Genomic DNA, 18,498 nt, shown 5'->3' on the forward strand with positions numbered 1-18,498 from the left:
TGTTTCCCTTGCTCAAGGAGATGCGTTCAGGAAGAAGTTGCTCATGTTTATATTCAGGAGATTTTTGCCTATGTTGTCTTCTAAGAGTTTTATGGCTTTATGACTTACATTCAGCTCTTTGATCCATTTCAAGTTTACTTTGGTGTATGGGGTTAAACAATAATTCAGTTTCATTCTCTTGCATGTAGCTGTCCAGTTTTGCCAACACCAGATGTTGAAGAGGCTGTCATTTCCCCATTATGTGTCCACAGCTCCTTTATCGTATATTAATTGACCATGTATGGTTGGGTTTACATCTGGGCTCTCTAGTCTAACAGTACTAATTCTAAAAAGTAAGTTTTTCAAATGTGATTTTTATAGAATTTCTGTAATATTCTTAAATGTGATCATCATGGCTTTCATAAACCAAAAATGTCTTCCAATACTATGCACCTTAGTAAGTGATACAGGTCATTAGGAAAAAAGGGACCACTTAAACAACTCTGTTGAAATACTTCTATGCCATTAGGCAATGAATCTATATTTGTATTTCACAGCCACATAAAAGGTAATACTAACTTCAGTGTAAATAAATGAGAACAAAAAACAGTAAGGCTCACTTTCACTTCAACTTGACCATTAGAATCAACAAAGCAAATTCATCATTCAAGTGAATATACTCAGAGAAAAAAATTCTACAAAAAAAGGGAATACGATTTTTTTTTACCTTTCCTTGTTTAACAATATAGTAAGGATTGCTTCGAGAAAAACCAGCACTTTCAAGGAGATTCATCACATCATTTTTCCTGTTAATAAACATTGAAAAAAAATTTTTTAGGTAAGTAACCAATACGAAGCAAAACAAATAGACTAACTCCTCAGAATAGTCATTAAACAGTCTGTTGTATAAGCCTCAGGGAATCTTCTATTTCTTATGTTTAGCTCTAAATACTGATTTGTTAACATGGAAGCAAATATACCTCATATAGGAAGTAAAAGAGTATCTTTACTCTTCTGTAAATTATAAATGTAAAGACAAATGCTTACGTGACCATTTTCTTATCTAAAAAATACTGATCCTTTTTGGCACCAATAACTCTTCGAAGTGAAACTTCCTCTTTATCAATCTAAGAAAAAATGTAAGAGCCCAAAGTTAATTTCATAATAGAAGTGGAAAACTTTTTAGATAATAAGGTCATTTCAGAGTCCCAAACCATAACAATTATTTTGAAATTTCATTTGTCTCACTAAATGGGGTAAGCTATGAATACCCAATTCTTGTAATAAAGACATTTTATTCACAACAGCTTGCACATTCCTATTTGCTTACCAGAATGTTCATTATTACTTTAAGATAACATTAGTATGTAAACTGTATAGTTATTTTAATGTATACTAAACTATAAAAGTTTAAGTACAGCTACAAATAAATGTTTTAAAGCATGAAAATTAGCTGCATCAATAAGATTCTCAACATTATTACTGAAAAGAAGTTACTCACTGGCAACCGGTTGTCCGAATTGTCAAAAATAATCTCCACAAAAGCAGAAATAACACGAGGACCAGTACCCTCCTTAAACATGAAAAAAATTAATTTGTCATTTAAGTGATATTTTCATATTCTTTAAGCACTTTTAAAGTTCAGTGCATTGTAACAAGCCTGATTTGATGGAGAAAAATTTTTATCAGACAAGTATATATGCCTCTTGCCAAAACAGCAAAGACACTGGGTTAGGATAACAATACCTCTCAATCAAATAGCTTTTGATTTTGAATAAAATAATGAGAACTGCAAGAAAAGTCAAAGTTAGATATACTTAGGCCTTGTTCTGAAAACCACTTTATTAAAGCACAAGACCCATAAGACTTTAAAATTAGCAGTTACCCATAGCATCTAATTCTACCTATTTGCTAATACCTGAACACTGAGGCTTTTCTCTTACAGACTCAACTTAATGCAAAAAAGGAACCCTAATGAATCATATTGTAATTACTGTAACTCTTGTTTTTGTTTTTTTTAACATTTGAGATACTCTATGTAATTTTAAATCTGTTATGAAAACACACAATTTCATGTCATATTTAGACCAATTTATGACCCAATCACATATATACCAAATACACATAATTTCCAGATTCTGGAAGCAGTTACTACATAGTGAGTGGTTCAATACAATGAAGAATGGTATCTAAAGAGATTATTCTTTCAATGCCAATCTGAGACACCTAAAAAGAGATTTTTCTATAGGGACTCAGTTACTGGGCCAAAATTTCAAATTTAAAGAGAGAAAAAAAGATGAATATGAGAGATTCTGCTGAGACACACTGAGGAATCTCACTTTCTGGTCTTAAAATTAATTATAAGCTGTATTCAAACCATAAAGATAAATTATATTATTTTATTATGGGCTTTTATAATTTTTTTATCCTAGAATTACTTCAGTTGATTATTCATAATTACCTAATGAGAAATTTTAACAATGTTCATTACTATAAATACTTTCAGTGATGCTACCATCTAACTACAAATATGGCTAAAAAAATAACAACTCAAATGTTGGTTAGTTTGCAATGCTTGTCTCTCTATGCTTGCAATTAACTTGTAGCTCTGAGTCTCAAAGTTGCTAATCACTGACCCTCAAACTCTTCTTTCTCCTCAGCAAACCTGATTCCAGAACCTAACCAGACCATACCCTTAATAATGAATTTATATTTATATGGAAGACACATCCGCTTATAGGCATATCTTATAATTTTCTTATCATTATATAAATATTAGGCCTCTATCCTACATTAACATAGTAGGCTAAATTTCAAAGGATAATTTTAAGACATTATCAATAATGTCTTAAAGCAATCTCACTCACATGCAACAAAGCCAATCGCTGCTCTGGACGAAGATGACTAAATTCATCACTGAGAACAAACTGAATTGCTAGAAACACAAAAACAAAACTATTAGTATAGTTTTAAAAAGGATTTATGTCTTATTCATAACTTCCTATACCTTCTGTCAGGTAATAAATAATGCAGATAAAGTTAATTACCTGTTTCATATACACAAAAGGAATGCATAAAATTTGCCTGTACTTCAGACTAATCAGCTAGGAAATGATGACATAAGAAAAATAAGAAAAAAAACCCCCACAGAAACAGGAAGAGACGAGGAAAACTAAGGTCTACCTCTTGATCAAAGTATTCATTGACTGGTTAACACTATATTTGCATTTACCAACTAAATTTAAATGACAAATTATTTATGAATAGAATATTCCTATAATACCCTTAATCAGATACTGTCAAAAAAAAATGGAACTATTCAAATTCCCACCTTCTACTTCATTGCTTGCACTGCTCCTATCTGCTGCTAAAAAGCCATTCCTACTGTCACAAAGTGCCTAACTGGAATACCCTGCCCTGGAAATGGAAACTCTACTCAGCTGTCCTGTTGCAGTCCATCCAGGAGATGACATTCTAAAAGTGAGTGTGAGTTAGAAGCACATGCTGAGGGTGGAGCTGGGGATTGATTGTCTTTTACAATCACTTCAGGAGAGATGGATTCAAACTGCCCTCATCCTCCTAGAGATTATGAAATACCTCCATACCAATCCCACCTTCTCACCATCACCAAATTACAGCCATGGTACCTAGAGCACCTTTTAGATTTCTGAGCACAAAAGGGATAGAACCCTTGCTCTTACTAACTTCCCCTTTTCCTCAAGCACTACTGAACTGAAGCTCAAAATTTTAAAACCTATTCCTTGTATTGTCCAATTTTGTTAAAATGGTTTTTCTCCCCAATGGATTTGTCAATGGAGGCACTACTATAGTTAAGTGCATTTCATCTTTAGAGATAATTTTCAGAACTCTATTTACTACCTTCAAACTGACAGTAGTCTTTGCTGAATCTGTAAAGTTTTTTACATAAAATATGTAAAAGCATCCTTTATATAAAATTAATGGTTTAGAAAACATTTTTTTAAAAGATGAAACAGAAAAGGAGCCATTTTCCAAAACAATATTATCTAATGTACTTACATACATTTTTTATATATGTATTTACAACACTTATATATTGTACTCAAGTTTAAAAAACACTTTCACACATATTATCTCCTGACTCTAACAACCCATCTAAAATAAGCAGGTCAAATATCTGTTTTTAAAGTGAAGAGAGTAACCTGAGAGGTGAAGTGTCTTGTCCAGTCTCACACAGTTAACCAATCACTAGACACAAAGTAGGACTCAGATTCTTACATTCTAAACCGTCTCAACTGCAACCCTGTATGAAGTATTTCTTGGGTTTCATGCAGACATAACCTCAGAAAATCAATTTTTAAAATAAACTTTAAGATACCTAGATCTTAATATATTTAGAATTCAAAAAACAATACCTACCATAAAAAAAGTTACTTTTTCCAGATCCATTTCTGCCCACTATAAAATTTCAAAAAGTATGTTATTTTGTGTAAAAGCCAATAAAATTAAAACTTTTCTGAAAATATTTGAAAATTTATAAATCCAATTTTCTATCATAACATCTTAACATCTGAAATTAAAACAGAACAGTGAATGAAAGAAATCAATAAATAGTGTTAGTTACCAAATGAGTGCAATTTTTTGTAAACCAGGTATTTTTCTTAAATTAATCTCATTACTGATTCTTTTGTTCTTTCCCAAGTTTAAAATTAATAGGAATAACGAAATATACTACCAAGCATTCATAATTTATAACCATTACAATGGACATGTAATTTTACTTTAATTGTATTGTTAATAATTTAAGGATTCGCACATTACAGAAACTTTAAAACACACTATTTAATTATCAAACTCTTCTCATGTTAAACTGTATATGATAGGCCATATATGTTATGCATAGTCTCATAAAATCACAAAAGTATAAACAACTGTAAGGCAGGTTTTTTTAAACCACCTCTATTCAGAAATAAGAGATTCTATACATAAAAGGACATCAAATATTTCAGATTTGGTGAATTAATTTGAATTATTTTGTTTAGCAACATTTTCATATGGTAAGTCATGAGTAACTATCCCAATTTTCTCATCCTGCCCAAAGTATCTTGAATGTAATAGTCCCAAAGTTATCACTTTTAACACAAAGCAAATCCTAAAGAGGTCATTTACGTTATGTCAAAAATTAATGAAGTGATTAAAAAAAAAAAGGGCACACAACAGACACAGAAGGCAGCCTGAAAGAGGTTTCCACTGGCTAAATCTAGGACAATTTAATTAGCACCAAAAATAATTAGATGAATTATAAACGTGCTGGAGGGAATAACCTATGAGTCCATAGGGATAACAACAACAACAAAAAATAGCTGAGAAAAGACTCTTGCTTACATTAGAATATCAAGACATAAATGTGAAAGAAGTGCTAGAAGTGGAAAACTATTATTTTGCAACCATCAGAATTCAGGCAAGAATTATCAATGGAGGCTAAATCTAGGGGGAAATTCTGATAAGGAGCACAATATTCACATGGTCCAAAAGTGTCTCCCCATCCCTATATTATTTACTAGTTGCAAAGGAAAATAATACTAACTATGCAGTGGAAAAATTAGACACCACTTTGAATGGGTGATCAAAAGTAACTTCCTCAATTAGAGGTTGACAGACATCACGCGCCTCCAGATGTAATATCCTGAGGACATATCACTTACGTATATTTTTCAAAAACATTATAAAAGATAAAGGTTGTGGAAATAATCCAGATTAAAAGAGACTAGATACATAACAACTAAATCCAATACCTGATCCTAAATTAATTCCTGTTCTGGAAGGGGAAAAATGTTATAAAGAACATTTCTTGATCAATCAACATAACTGAAAAATGAACAGACTTCTGTATTAATGTTAAATTCACTCAAATTGATAACTGTACTGTGATTATGTAAGAGAATGTTCCTATTCTTAGAGAGTACATACTGAAGTCAACAATAAAGGACCATGATGGACATAACTTACTCAAAAAAGTATGAAAAAAACGTACGAGCGTGAGTACAAACGATAAAAGTGAGGAAAATGTTACCAAAAATTTGGGTACAGGAGATAAGAGTATTCTCTGTACTGCTCTTATTCATGCAATTTTTCTGTGAATTTGAATTATCTCTAAATAAAAATTTTAAAGGTAATTTATAATGAAAAAAACTACATAGTTTAAGCAATACTCCATTCATAAATAAATAACTGAAAAAAATTTTAATTCCCCTTTAATACTCCTACCTAGAGTGGAATACCAGAGAGAATTTAAAAGGTACTGAATATTTAAGAAGGAAAGATATTCAAGATTTATTCTAGAGGAGGACAGCCAATAACCAACTACAAGATTACACTACAAGCCCATTTTTAAAAAGGCATACCTATGTAGATATACATCAAGACTAGAATGCTACTGAGGTAGACCCAGCTTATATGTGCCCCCAGATTCATCTGTATGGAGAGGCTCAGTATCCTAGCATCTCAGATTGTTTCAGCCTACACTGGTGACGCATTTGCATTCAGGTCAGAGTGAAAAGCCAAAGGTGATAGTTCCCCAAATACCTCAAGGGGGTCTGTCCCGAGAATAACACCATCCAAAAGCATGGGGGAATTAATGGCCTGTGTGGTAAACTTTGACCAGTAAGAAACAGGATCCAGCAGAAAAAAACTCCATTTTTCTCCCATATGACCTGTCCAAGGCATGATGGGTTCACAAAGTCTATCTGGAAGTTATTCAATGTGACCACAAACAAGTTGTGTCTTCTTTACAAAGCTCTCCCCCTTACTCTTACCCTCGGACAGCACCCTCCCATTAAAGCCTTAGTAGCTAACTGGGCCTTGGACTCTTTCTAGGAAACTAGTGATGATAACACTTAATACTTATTACATTAAGTGTTACATTATAACCTGATGTAATAATTCTAATAATTAAGAATGGCTATCTCTGGGTAGAAGGATTAGTTTACTTTTTTTCCTTTTAGTTTGTCTACTCTTCCACAATGTTCTTTAATTAACATGTTTCATTTATTAAAAAAATAGAAAAAAGGTAATCTTAAACAGGTATGTGTTGGTACATTCAAACATCATACATACGCAGAAGAGATATTTGCCCTCAAATTTTTTTAAAAGGGGCAAAATCACTAAAGAATCAAAGTACTTTGCTTTCACAGAATATTTTTAGGATCAATCTGTCTATACTACATTTGGTCTTTCTTATATTACTAGGGTTTTAAACATGTTTAACCAATAAGTTAATACTAGGTTTCTCAACAACAAAAAAGAACATTTAGACAATTTCATTTGTAACTACACTATTAACAATCCTAACGTAACCAAAGTAGTAAAATAGGTGTCTGATAATAACTAAAACAAATACTTGATCATACAGACAAAATTTAATCATCCTAGGTAATAATGGTCATTTTTACTGACAGAATTACACAATTGACATATTTATTTCTAAGTTATCTTTTTTACTGACAGAATTACACAATTGACATATTTATTTCTAAGTTATCTACTTATAACTTGTAATTTAAAAAACTAAAATCTAGTATTCATTTTCTTCAATTTCTAAAGATTTTCTGTTGATGAAAATCAGAAGACACTTGTCATCAAAATATAACTAAAACCCCAGTACAATCAGGCTACCCTTATGCACATCAATTAATGACTCTTCAATGGGTACATGAGGAAAAATGTATGTTTTCTTTATTCCCAACAAAGCTGTAATTGATGTATCAAGACCAGGTTTTTTCCTTGCCCTCAATTTGAAAATTTTATTATTTATTTCAAAATAAAGTATGATTATCCAAGGTTCCCTGGGAACATCAGCATTTCGTATTTGCCCTTCACTGATTCCTATAATGAATCTCAGTTCACCCCACACCATGGATTTAATTTGTTTTGAAGCCTTCATATGGTGAAGCCTTAACCCCCAACGTAATGGTATGTGGTTGGAGATGGTGGCCTTTGGGAGGTAATTAGGATGAGGTCATGAGGCTGGGTCCTTCATCATAGGATTAGTGCTCTCACAGAAGAGGAAGATGGACAGAGGAAGAAGGGGAGGGAAAGAGACCAAACAAAGAAGACGTATTGTGATAGAGATGGTGGCCTCCAGAACTAACCATGCTGGCACCCAGATCATGGACCTTAGCCTCCAGAACAAGGAGAAAATAAATTTCTCTTGTTTAAGCCAACCAATCTGTATTTTGTTATGGCAGACCTAGCACACTAATACCAATATACCCTGTGAGGACAATGGATAGCAAGCAGCCCTGTAGCTGTGTTAATAGCATTCAGTACTTCTGGTGTCCAAAAGCACTCCTTTCTCTATCCTTAAAAAATTTAGAACATCAGAGAACACTTGCTCGCTGTATCAGCAAAACTGTCATTACCATCTGAAGATTCTATAGACTAATTACATATGGTACGGCAACCGCCACTAGCCCTTTATCCTCACACATACACTTTTTCATTTAATCTTCCCAGTGAGACAAGGGTCATTGTCCTCACTTAACAAAAACACTGAAGAAAACTGAAGCCCCTTGGGGAGTAAAGCTTGAAAAAGAATACAGGCCAGAACTAGGACTTGGACCCTGTCCTGTTACTTTCCCAAATTTAAAACTCTCCCCACTAGTGTGGTCTGTCGTTATGTTGAAACAAGAAAGAAAAGAGAAAAACTGACAACAATCTAATTTGGGGAAAAAAGAAAAGAAAGGTCACCTTTGAAATAAGGCAATAGTCGACATTTTGATTAAGTGACATATCATGAACAGAATAGCTCAAATGTTAAAACTGTTATCCACTTTAAAGTCACTAAAACTTTCACACAAGGCTCACCAAATAAAAATAAGTTATGATTATCTTATCCAAGTATTTTAAACATATTAAATAAACAACTCATCAGTGCCAAGACACAGAAATTACTTCATACAGAAAAAGATAAAAATATATTCATGAAATATTCAAAGACAATTGTCTCCATTAAGCCTACGTATAGAACGAATTTAAGAGGCCACCGAAAAATAAATCTCACCTTGTAAATCATTAACACTTACCAATAACATTGTGTTTTGAACTGAAGGGATCTACAATTGTTTGATCTCTGTAACTTCGAAAACCCTGGATAATAACCTAATAAAAGAGATTTCTCTCAGAACACACACAAAAAGAAGTAACTTCTAAACTAACATTTTTCTTTTGCACTTCTTCCCTTTATGATTTCTCATTTAATGCAACATAGAAAACTTTCCATTTCATTTTGAAAAAGTCATTTTGGCAAGTGTGGGTTAAAAATCCAAGGACAGTCCGTTTACCAGTAACCATTGCCAGTGCTGATTTTTAGGAACCTGTTCAGGACTCTCAAGTCCACCTCCTAAGTTTCATTGGAACACTAACCATCCCAGTGTTACAGTAAAAGTGTATTAAGTGGCAGGAGGGCCCCAGCTTTCCTGACACACAGGCCAGCCAAAGAGGGTCCACGTTCCAATAAAGGAGTAGGAGTCCAACATATCCAAGAGAGAAATTTCCGAAAGAGTCTGAATGGGCTCTTCTTTGTGATGGACTCTTGCGCGCTAAGACCATTTTGACAGAAGTAAAGTGAATGAGGAGGCGCTACACATTCTGCAAGAAGGAAGGTCCCTTTGCTTCTCCGGGAACTGCAGCAGAGGGACCCTGGTTAAGCAGACACACCAGCCTGCGCCCCCAGGCCGGGGACACCTCCCCTCCACACAGCCCAAGCAAAAGCCCGCGCGGGGCCATGGCCGCAGGACAACGCGGCTGCCCGGCGCTGCCACCCCCGTTGTGTCACCAGGGGCCCCGGACCCCCGGGTCCCTCCCTCCCAAAGGCCCGCCTCGGCCCTCTGCACCTCTCCAGGCTGCAGCCTCCCTCAGGCCAGCGCCCTGCGGGGAGCCCGGGCTGCAGAGGCGCGCCGCAATTCTCCGCGGACTCCGTGCTCACGGGACGGGGTCTCCCGCACCCGCCAGCCCCTCCAGCCCCGGGTCCCCCCGAGCGCGGCGGTGAGAGGCCGCGGGTCACGCAGTGAAACCCCTGCCTCAGGGAGCGGTCTTCTCTGGCCCGCGAGAGGCGGGAAGGACGCATAGGCCTTACCTGCTTTATGTACATGGCTCCGCGCCCCTTGCGGGGGAAACGGCCTCCCCCAGCTCCAGAAGAACCAGCTCTGCGGCGAGGCCAGGTGAGGCGCCTGCGAGACCCCTCCCCCAGAGCGCCCGGCTCCCCTCCAGCCAAACAAAATGGCGGCACCCGTGGAGGCGGAGTCAGAGCCTCGGACGGAACCACCCTCGCGGCCCCCAGAGAGTGTAGGGGAGGTCCAGGTCAGGTCTGCTCTTGCTTTTCGGCAAAAGGAGTCTTCTGCGTTATCCTTAAGTATATTTCATTTGAGTCTTCAATTTGTAGCTGAACTTTCTTGAAACTTAGTCGGAAGCTTCCTTCGGAAAGGCCTTGATCGTGAGATTGGTCCGTCTATTCTCCGAGCGCGAAGCCAATGGTTGCGTCCACAGGGGGGAAAGGTTCGGCGCCAAAGCCGAGTACGACAGTCGGAGGCCCAGTAGCGCTGAGGGCAAGTGGTCACGTGGTCTCGGGTTGTTTAAATATGCGGACCCGCGAGCGCGCGCTGCTTGCCTCTACACCCGCGGAACGCTGGAGGCAGCCGGAGTTCGGTGTGCGGAATCCCCGCTGTTCTATTTTCTCTCGCTCTGTAACATTTATAAACTTAGAATGGCCCCCACTGGCACCTCACTGCCCCCCTATCAGGACAGCCGCGAAGGGACTTGACGCTCGAAAAATTGTTTTAATAGTGTGATAATTAATACCCCAGGGGCTGCTACTGCCCTATTTTTCTATTAATGTAGGCAGGCTTGGACAATTTAACAAAAGAGAGTTAATAAGAACAATAGTTTTGTTTTTTGGTTTTTTTAGCATCCTTAAAGATCGTGGCAGACCTGGGCATCTGATCTTTCTCAGTCTTAGGGGGAAAGCATTTGGTTAGAATTGGATCTCTTGGCACCTACACCTGATTGTCAACAGCCTCTCACGTCTGTCGGTCCTCAACTGCCTAGGGCAGTCCAGCCGTATTGAACTATTTTTAATAGCCTCCCAATTTCATCGTTGTCACCATCCCTTAGTGCTGACAGTGTCCTTTATCAAGCCCAGATCAAATCCTATCCATTTGATTAAAAGAAAAAAATCTTAAAGCATTTTTCTGGGATTTGCATCTCTAACACTCAATTTCTAACTGTGGGATTATAGGCATATTAATATTTAAAGTTTGAAGCTTCTATTTCCTAGACTATAAAATGAGGGTAGTAAGACCACTTCATATTTAGAATTAAGTATACAAGATTATCTTATATACCTAAATTAAATTACATAGGTATATAGATAAAACATGGTCATCAAAACATTTATGATGGTCTTCACAGTTTCACTTTCTTAGATTTTTCCATAATGAATCTTGTTCAATTAGTTTATATAATTTATACAGGCAGAAAAACTAAAGATAAAAAAACCCTAAAATACGAAAAGGTGATTTTTGAGAATTGGACACAGTTGTCTTTTGTTTATATTTATGTATTTATTGTCTGTCTCTTTCTACTATAATATAAATCCAAGAGAGTAGGGACTGTTTGTCCTGCCGTTTCTTTAGTAACTCATTCCTAGGAAGTACTCAATAAATACTTAGGAATGAAAAATGCAGGAAAGTAAAGTACTTACCACAGGGTCTGGCTCATTTATACCAGCTGTTGGTACTTAAAAGTTCTGCTCTGACCCCATCTCTCCCACCTTCTATCCCCATAGTAACTTCATTCTCTGCTGGGAAGCATTTAACAGTGGAACACATGGATCTCCCTTAGCAGGGGGGAATAGTTCATCAAAGCCATGTACTATCTGGGGGCAAAGGCCCTTCTCAAATGAAATCAACACCAAGGAGCAGACAACTGCACAATGCCTACTTGCTCACAGTCAAGCAAAGGAGTACTGCAGACTTTTTACTTCAAAACATCCCCTTCAATGTTTTTTTCTCCCTCAGCCCCAACGCAGATTCATTCAGCAAGATCCTCAGACACAATGGAGTGAAGGAAAAAAAAGAGGCACTGCGTAAGAAAAAAACAAATCCTACCATTTGCAACAATATGAATGGAGCTGGAAGACATTATGCTCAGTGAAATAAGTCAGGCAGAGAAAGACAAGTGCCAAATGATTTCCCGCATTTGTGGAGTATAATAACGAAGCAAAACTGAAGGAACAAAATAGCAGCAGACTCAGAGACTCCAAGAAGGAACTAGTGGTTACCAAAGGGGAGGAGTGTGGGAGGACGGGTGGAGAGGGAGGCAGAAGGGGATGGAGGGGTATTATGTTTAGTACACGTGGTGCAGGGGGATCATGGGAAGAACAGTGTAGCACAGAGAAGGGACATAGTGGATCTGTGGCATCTTGCTGCACTGATGGACATTGACTGCATTGGGATATGGGTGGGGACTTGATAATATGGGTGAATGTAGTAACTGCATTGTTTTTTCATGTGAAACCTTCATAAGAGTGTATATCAATAATACCTTAATAAAATTAAAGAAAAAAGAAGCATTGATCCATCATAGTCTTTGATAACAGAATTTCTTTAAAATCCAAAGCAGCAATACACAACCATCATAACCCCTTAAATATGTACAGCTCTTTACTGACTTCAGAGTTCTTTCATAAGTAAGCTCTCCCTCAAATTTTTCTCATTCTGATGTGAGGAACAAGGGTGCTAATAATTTGGCATCAGAATAGAGACCCCAGGGTTCTTTTGCTGACTTCATCTTACAAATTCTATGACTTGGGGATACACCGTTTTACTCCATAACTTTAGTTTTCCTATAATTAAAATGGGAGCACTGTGGGCCATTCCAATTAGCAGAGACAAAGAGTGCTTTGACAAACAGTCAGGTATGAGTAGGCTGCAGGCTCAATTTGGGGAGTCCCTTGCCACATCCTAGCTCTACCACTTGCTGATAGATGACCTGGGGAAAGTAAACCTCCTGGAGCCTCTGTTTCTTCATGTATAAAACAGAATTATGATACTACTAAAATTTCTGTGCAGATAAATTGAGATGGCTTATGTGAAGCAACTTGCAAAAGTGACTGTTGACTGTTCTTGTTCATAGTTTATAACCAAACTTGTATTTGGCAAGGCCCTGAGATAAGAAATGTCTAGATGGAAAGGTCAAAATGCCTGAGGAATACTGACCAATATTTCTGAGATCCCCCCATTGTTTATTTACTGAGCATAACAGGAAGACTATCAAGGAGGGAACTGGGAAGGAACATGAGGGAATTTTGTGGAAGGTGATAGTAATGTTCCATATCTTTATAGGGATTTGGGTTCCAAGGTTGGTGCATTTGTCAAGACTCAGTGACTATTCATTTAAGAATTTTGCTTTTCATTGTATGTGAATTTTTAAAATTCATTTTATTATCATTAATCTACAATTACATGAAGAACATTATGGTTACTAGACTCCCCCCTTCACCAAGTCCCCCCCCACAAGCCCATTACAGTCACTGTCCATCAGAGTAGTAAGATGCTGTAGACTCACTACTTGTCTTCTCTGTGTTGCACAGCCCTCCCCGTACCCCCCCACATTATACATGCTAATCATAAGGCCCCCTTTCTTTTTCCCTGCCCTTATCCCTCCCTTCCCATCCCTCCTGCCCAGTCCCTTTCCCTATGGTAACTGTTAGTCCATTCTTGGGTTCTGTGATTCTGCTGCTGTTTTGTTCCCTCAGTTTTCTATGTTCTTATACTCCACATATGAGTGAAATCATTTGGTACTTGTCTTTCTCCACCTGACTTATTTCAGTGAGCATAATACTCTCTAGCTCCATCCATGTTGTTGCAAATGGTAGGATTTGTTTTCTCCTTATGACTGAATAATATTCCATTGTGTATATGTACCACATCTTCTTTATCCATTCATCTACTGATGGACACTTAGGTTGCTTCCAATTCTTGGCTATTGTAAATAGTGCTGCGATAAACATAGGTGTTCATCTGTCTTTTTTCAAACTGGGCTGCTGCATTCTTAGGGTAAATTCCTAGAAGTGGAATTCCTGGGTCAAATGGTATTTCTATTTTGAGCTTTTTGAGGAACCTCCATACTGCTTTCCACAATGGTTGAACTAATTTGCATTCCCACCAGCAGCATATGAGTGTTCCCCTTTCTCCGCAACCTCACCAACATTTGTTGTTGTTTGTCTTTTGGATGGTGGCGATCCTTACTGGTGTAAGGTGACATCTCATTGTGGTTTTAATTTGCATTTCTCTGATGACAAGCGATGTGGAGCATCTTTTCATGTGTCTGTTGGCCATCTGAATTTCATCTTCGGAGAACTGCCTGTTCAGCTCCTCTGCCCATTTTTTAATTGGATTATTTGCTTTTTGTTTGTTGCGGTGCATGAGCTCTTTACATATTTTGGATGTCAACCCTTTATCTGATCTGTCATTTATGAATATATTCTCCCATACTGTAGGGTACCTTTTTGTTCTATTGATGATGTCCTTTGCTGTACAGAAGCTTTTCAGCTTGATATAGTCCCACTTGTTCATTTTTGCTTTTGTTTCCCTTGCCCGGGAGATATGTTCATGAAGAAGTCACTCATGTTTATGTCCAAGAGATTTTTGTGTATGTGAATTTTATATCAGAAAACAGAACATAAGTAAAATATAGGATTCTAGTTAATGATATGAATGCTGAAGTATTTAGGGGAAGTCTACTGATGTCTGCAACTTACTTGGAAATGCATCATAAAATAATTGGATTAATTGATGGATAGATGTGATGAAGCAAGCATAGTAAGACTTTAATGAGAAAACTGATGGAAAGTATAGGGATTTTCACTGTAAAAATTTTAAAACTTTTTTCATAAGATTTTCATAACATTTTCAGGGATAAAAGCCCTACAAGTTCTCAAACCATCTAGCTTATTTTTGCCTCTCTGATCTCATGTGCTACTTCCTCACTACTTCTAGCCATGCTTACGTGTAGCAGGTATCTACTATTTCCAGGATTTTCACTTGCCCTTCCTGATGCCTGTAATCTCTTCCTTCATATATCTGACTTTCCCCATCACCAAATGTGGCAGGCTTATTTAAGATTTATGCCCCCCTGGTGAACATGCTCTGTATAATCTCCTCCTTTTGGGTGTGAATGGGACCTGTGAATATGATGGGATATGTATGTATGTATGTGTGTGCATGTGTGTGTACATATGTGTGTATAAACACCTATTATTAGGTTGTGTTACATGGTGAAAGTGAAGAACTTCGTGGATGTAATTTGGATCCCTAATCATTTGATTTTGAGTTAGTAAAAAAGGAGATTATCTTGGGGTGGGCCTGACCTAATCAGGCAAGCCCTTTAAAAGAGGGTGTCAGAGAGACTTGAAACCAGAGATGATCCCTCCTGGCGTTAAAGAGATGAGCTGCTGTGTTGTGGAGATGGCTGTGCAGCAGGGAATAATAGGTAGCCCCAAGGAGAAGAGGGCCTTAGTCTTAGAACTACAAGGAACTGAATTATACCAAAAACTACTGAGCTTAGAAAAGGCCCCTGAGGCTGAGATGAAATTGCCTTCTCTGATTATCGTATGTAAAGTAACACTACCCCTTGGTCACTCACATACTGTACACTGCTTTATTTTTCTTTAGAGCACTACCTGTCTAACATTCTCTCTCTCTCTCTGACTCTCTCTCTTCCTCATTCTATTTTTCATTTTCATTTATTATGTACCCCTGCTCCCACACTGGAATGTATCCTCTTGGAAAGAAGGAATTTTTGTTTACTTGCTGGTAATGCAGCGTCCAGCATAGACTTGTAATAGATTATCGATAATAACTTGGTAAGTTAATGATTCCCCAAATCATCACCAATGCAATGTTATCAAACTTTTTCATCAGAGAAAAGAAGGAGGCAGAAAACCAGATAGCTGTATTTACATGCCTCTGAGCAGAGTCTGCCAGCATTCTGGAACTATCTGTTGTGCTGTTGTGCTGAGGGCCTGTTAATGAACTAGTCTGTTGTGCTGAGGGCCTGTGTGTAGCCTTTCTGTTATTATTATTATCTAGTCTTCTATTGCCTTTGGACAGTGTCACATACTTTTGTCTTATCTCACCACCCGGATTTCACACTCTTATAGGCTGAGTTGGCCACTCCCAGATGTATCAGTCCCTTGGAATTATATAGTGATTCATAGCTGCATTTGTTCATTGTTTTTCATTCATTCATTCATTCATTCATTTGCACAACACATGATAATCACAGTTCCACAACAAAGAAAGAAAATATACTTAAGCACTTCAAAGTTTTGGGTTTTTTTTTGAGAGGGCATCTCTCATATTTACTGATCAAATGGTTGTTAACAACAATAAAATTCTGTATAGGGGACTCAATGCACAGTCAATAATCAACCCCAAGCCTATATCTCAACAGTCTCCAATCTTCTGAAGCATAACAAACAAGTTCTTACATGGTGAACAAGGTCTTACACAGTGAATAAGTTCTTACATGGTGAACAGTACAAGGGCATTCATCACAGAAACTTTCGGTTTTGATCACGCATTATGAACTATAAACAATCAGCACTTCAAAGTTTATACCTAGCTGACCTTGCCTTTTGTTGCCCAGGGCACTGGATTTGCTTTCATCCTGTGTTTGTATATTCAGAGAAGGAAACTAGGTGATCTCATCAGCCCTGGACCAGATACCCAGGTGAGCCTTAGCTACAGGCATGTATTAGGCTAAAGAATTGGAAATCATGACGGTTGGTGAGATACCTGTCTCCCTTACATAGTGAGTTGATAATAATAGTCATAACACCTATTCCATACCAGATTCTGCTAGACAATTCATGGATACTCTAACACTCTAAGCAACCCATTTAACAGGTGAAGAAATTGAGTAAGAGAAGGAAATGAAGAGGGCATTAGATGAGGAGAAGATTTCAACACTTACTTAGCAGTGGACCTCAGGTCTTTCCTACAGTATTATTCAAAGTCTATTTCATGGACCCCTGAAGCCCACACACTGCTTGTTATCAGGTCACTGGAGAGCAATGCAGAATTGAGAGTAGAAATTTAGAAGCTTTCATAGCCATCTGACATTCAAGTGCATGATCAGGGAACTTGTCTCATTGAATGAGGGACAGACTGTCCATGAGTCTCATGTATTGAGAGCTGCATATATAGTAGGACCATGTTTCCATGGGTGATATTTTAAGGTTAGTTGGTCAAATGTAAACCAAATGCATATAAAAATCTGAGAAAATAAAAACATTTATTTATTTTTATAAGTTGGTTTTTTTATTAAAGATAACATTTTTTGTAAAAAAATCTATATTTAAAATTTAAAGTTTAAAAATATTAGCTAGATTAAGAAAGCAAATTTTCATTAATACTATTTAACTACAATTCACATGACAAAAAAAACCACTTGACCTCTTTTAATCAAGACAAGACATACTTTTCATCACACGTAGAAGCAGCAATAATAAAACAAATGAAAGTGATTCTGAAGACATTAAAATCAAAAGAATTTGTACTGGTTTTATGTGGAAGTATGATTTCTTATGTATTGAGCTCAGTTGTGTAACCATAAATGACACTGCAGTGCTAAATTAACCCTGTCGTGTGTTATTTGAAGGTAAAGCTAATAAAGAAAGCCATCAAACTCAGAAACTATATACACAGGAAACAATAGAAATAAGTTCAGAACCTAAAGAACACTTTGAAAGAAAGACTATTGAGTTAAAAAATCAATAGAAGGAAAGGTTCAATTATTCACATATAAATACTGTTAATTGGTGCCTTGCAAAGTAGCACTTTGGGATGCTAAAATAAAAATAAATAAACAGTAATGCAAAACTATCTAAGGTCTTGGAAATTATGAGTGACTCCGTGGTAAAGAAGGCAGGTCCAGTATAGTTTTTCATAGCTGGACAATTCAGCAACTAGCTAATGATATGGCAGAACTCACAGAACACACATATTAACTCATAGAACAAATACAGCTACCAAAATATTTTTCATTACAAGTTGTTGAATGCATACATAATGCTAACATGATGATTCATTTGGTATATTTGCAGTTTGAACATGGTGGAGATATGGGGAAGAACTTTTTTTCAGCTTCATTGATGACAAACACAACCAGCTCTGAACTGTATAAAGCTTACGAAGGATTGCACTATTAAGGAATGTGGTTTGAGTTTAAGTTTGGTGTGATAATATGTTGTAATGGTGTAGTTACACTGACAAAAAAAATCCTGAAGTTATTACCCAAATTAAAAGCTTGCATGAGAATATAAATCAACACACTGCTTCCTTCATCAAGAAAATTGCAATGAAAAAAACTTTAGCCACACTAAGGAATGTCTAGTTACATAGTAAAAAATTGTGAATTATGCAAAAGCTAATGTATTAAATTTGAGATTATTCTCTTTATTATGTGACAATATGGAAT

At 36.9% G+C, this 18,498-nt stretch overlaps 1 protein-coding gene across 1 annotated transcript in view; it reads right to left on the bottom strand.

Annotated features, from left to right (window-relative positions):
* Positions 1-10,259, bottom strand: part of SMC3 (structural maintenance of chromosomes 3) — a 36,783-nt gene extending 26,524 nt beyond the window's left edge. The window contains exons 1-7 of the mRNA XM_037001352.2: positions 10,094-10,259; positions 9,042-9,117; positions 4,378-4,416; positions 2,847-2,914; positions 1,481-1,552; positions 1,027-1,106; positions 707-785 (exon numbers count right to left, since the gene is read on the bottom strand). Of these exons, the coding sequence (XP_036857247.1) occupies positions 707-785; positions 1,027-1,106; positions 1,481-1,552; positions 2,847-2,914; positions 4,378-4,416; positions 9,042-9,117; positions 10,094-10,108 (429 nt within the window). The 5' untranslated portion in view covers positions 10,109-10,259. The remainder of the gene's footprint in view (positions 1-706; positions 786-1,026; positions 1,107-1,480; positions 1,553-2,846; positions 2,915-4,377; positions 4,417-9,041; positions 9,118-10,093) is intronic.
* Between the last annotated feature and the right edge of the window lie 8,239 nt (positions 10,260-18,498).

Source organism: Manis javanica, chromosome 7, assembly GCF_040802235.1.
Source record: "Manis javanica isolate MJ-LG chromosome 7, MJ_LKY, whole genome shotgun sequence".
NCBI lineage: Eukaryota > Metazoa > Chordata > Mammalia > Pholidota > Manidae > Manis > Manis javanica.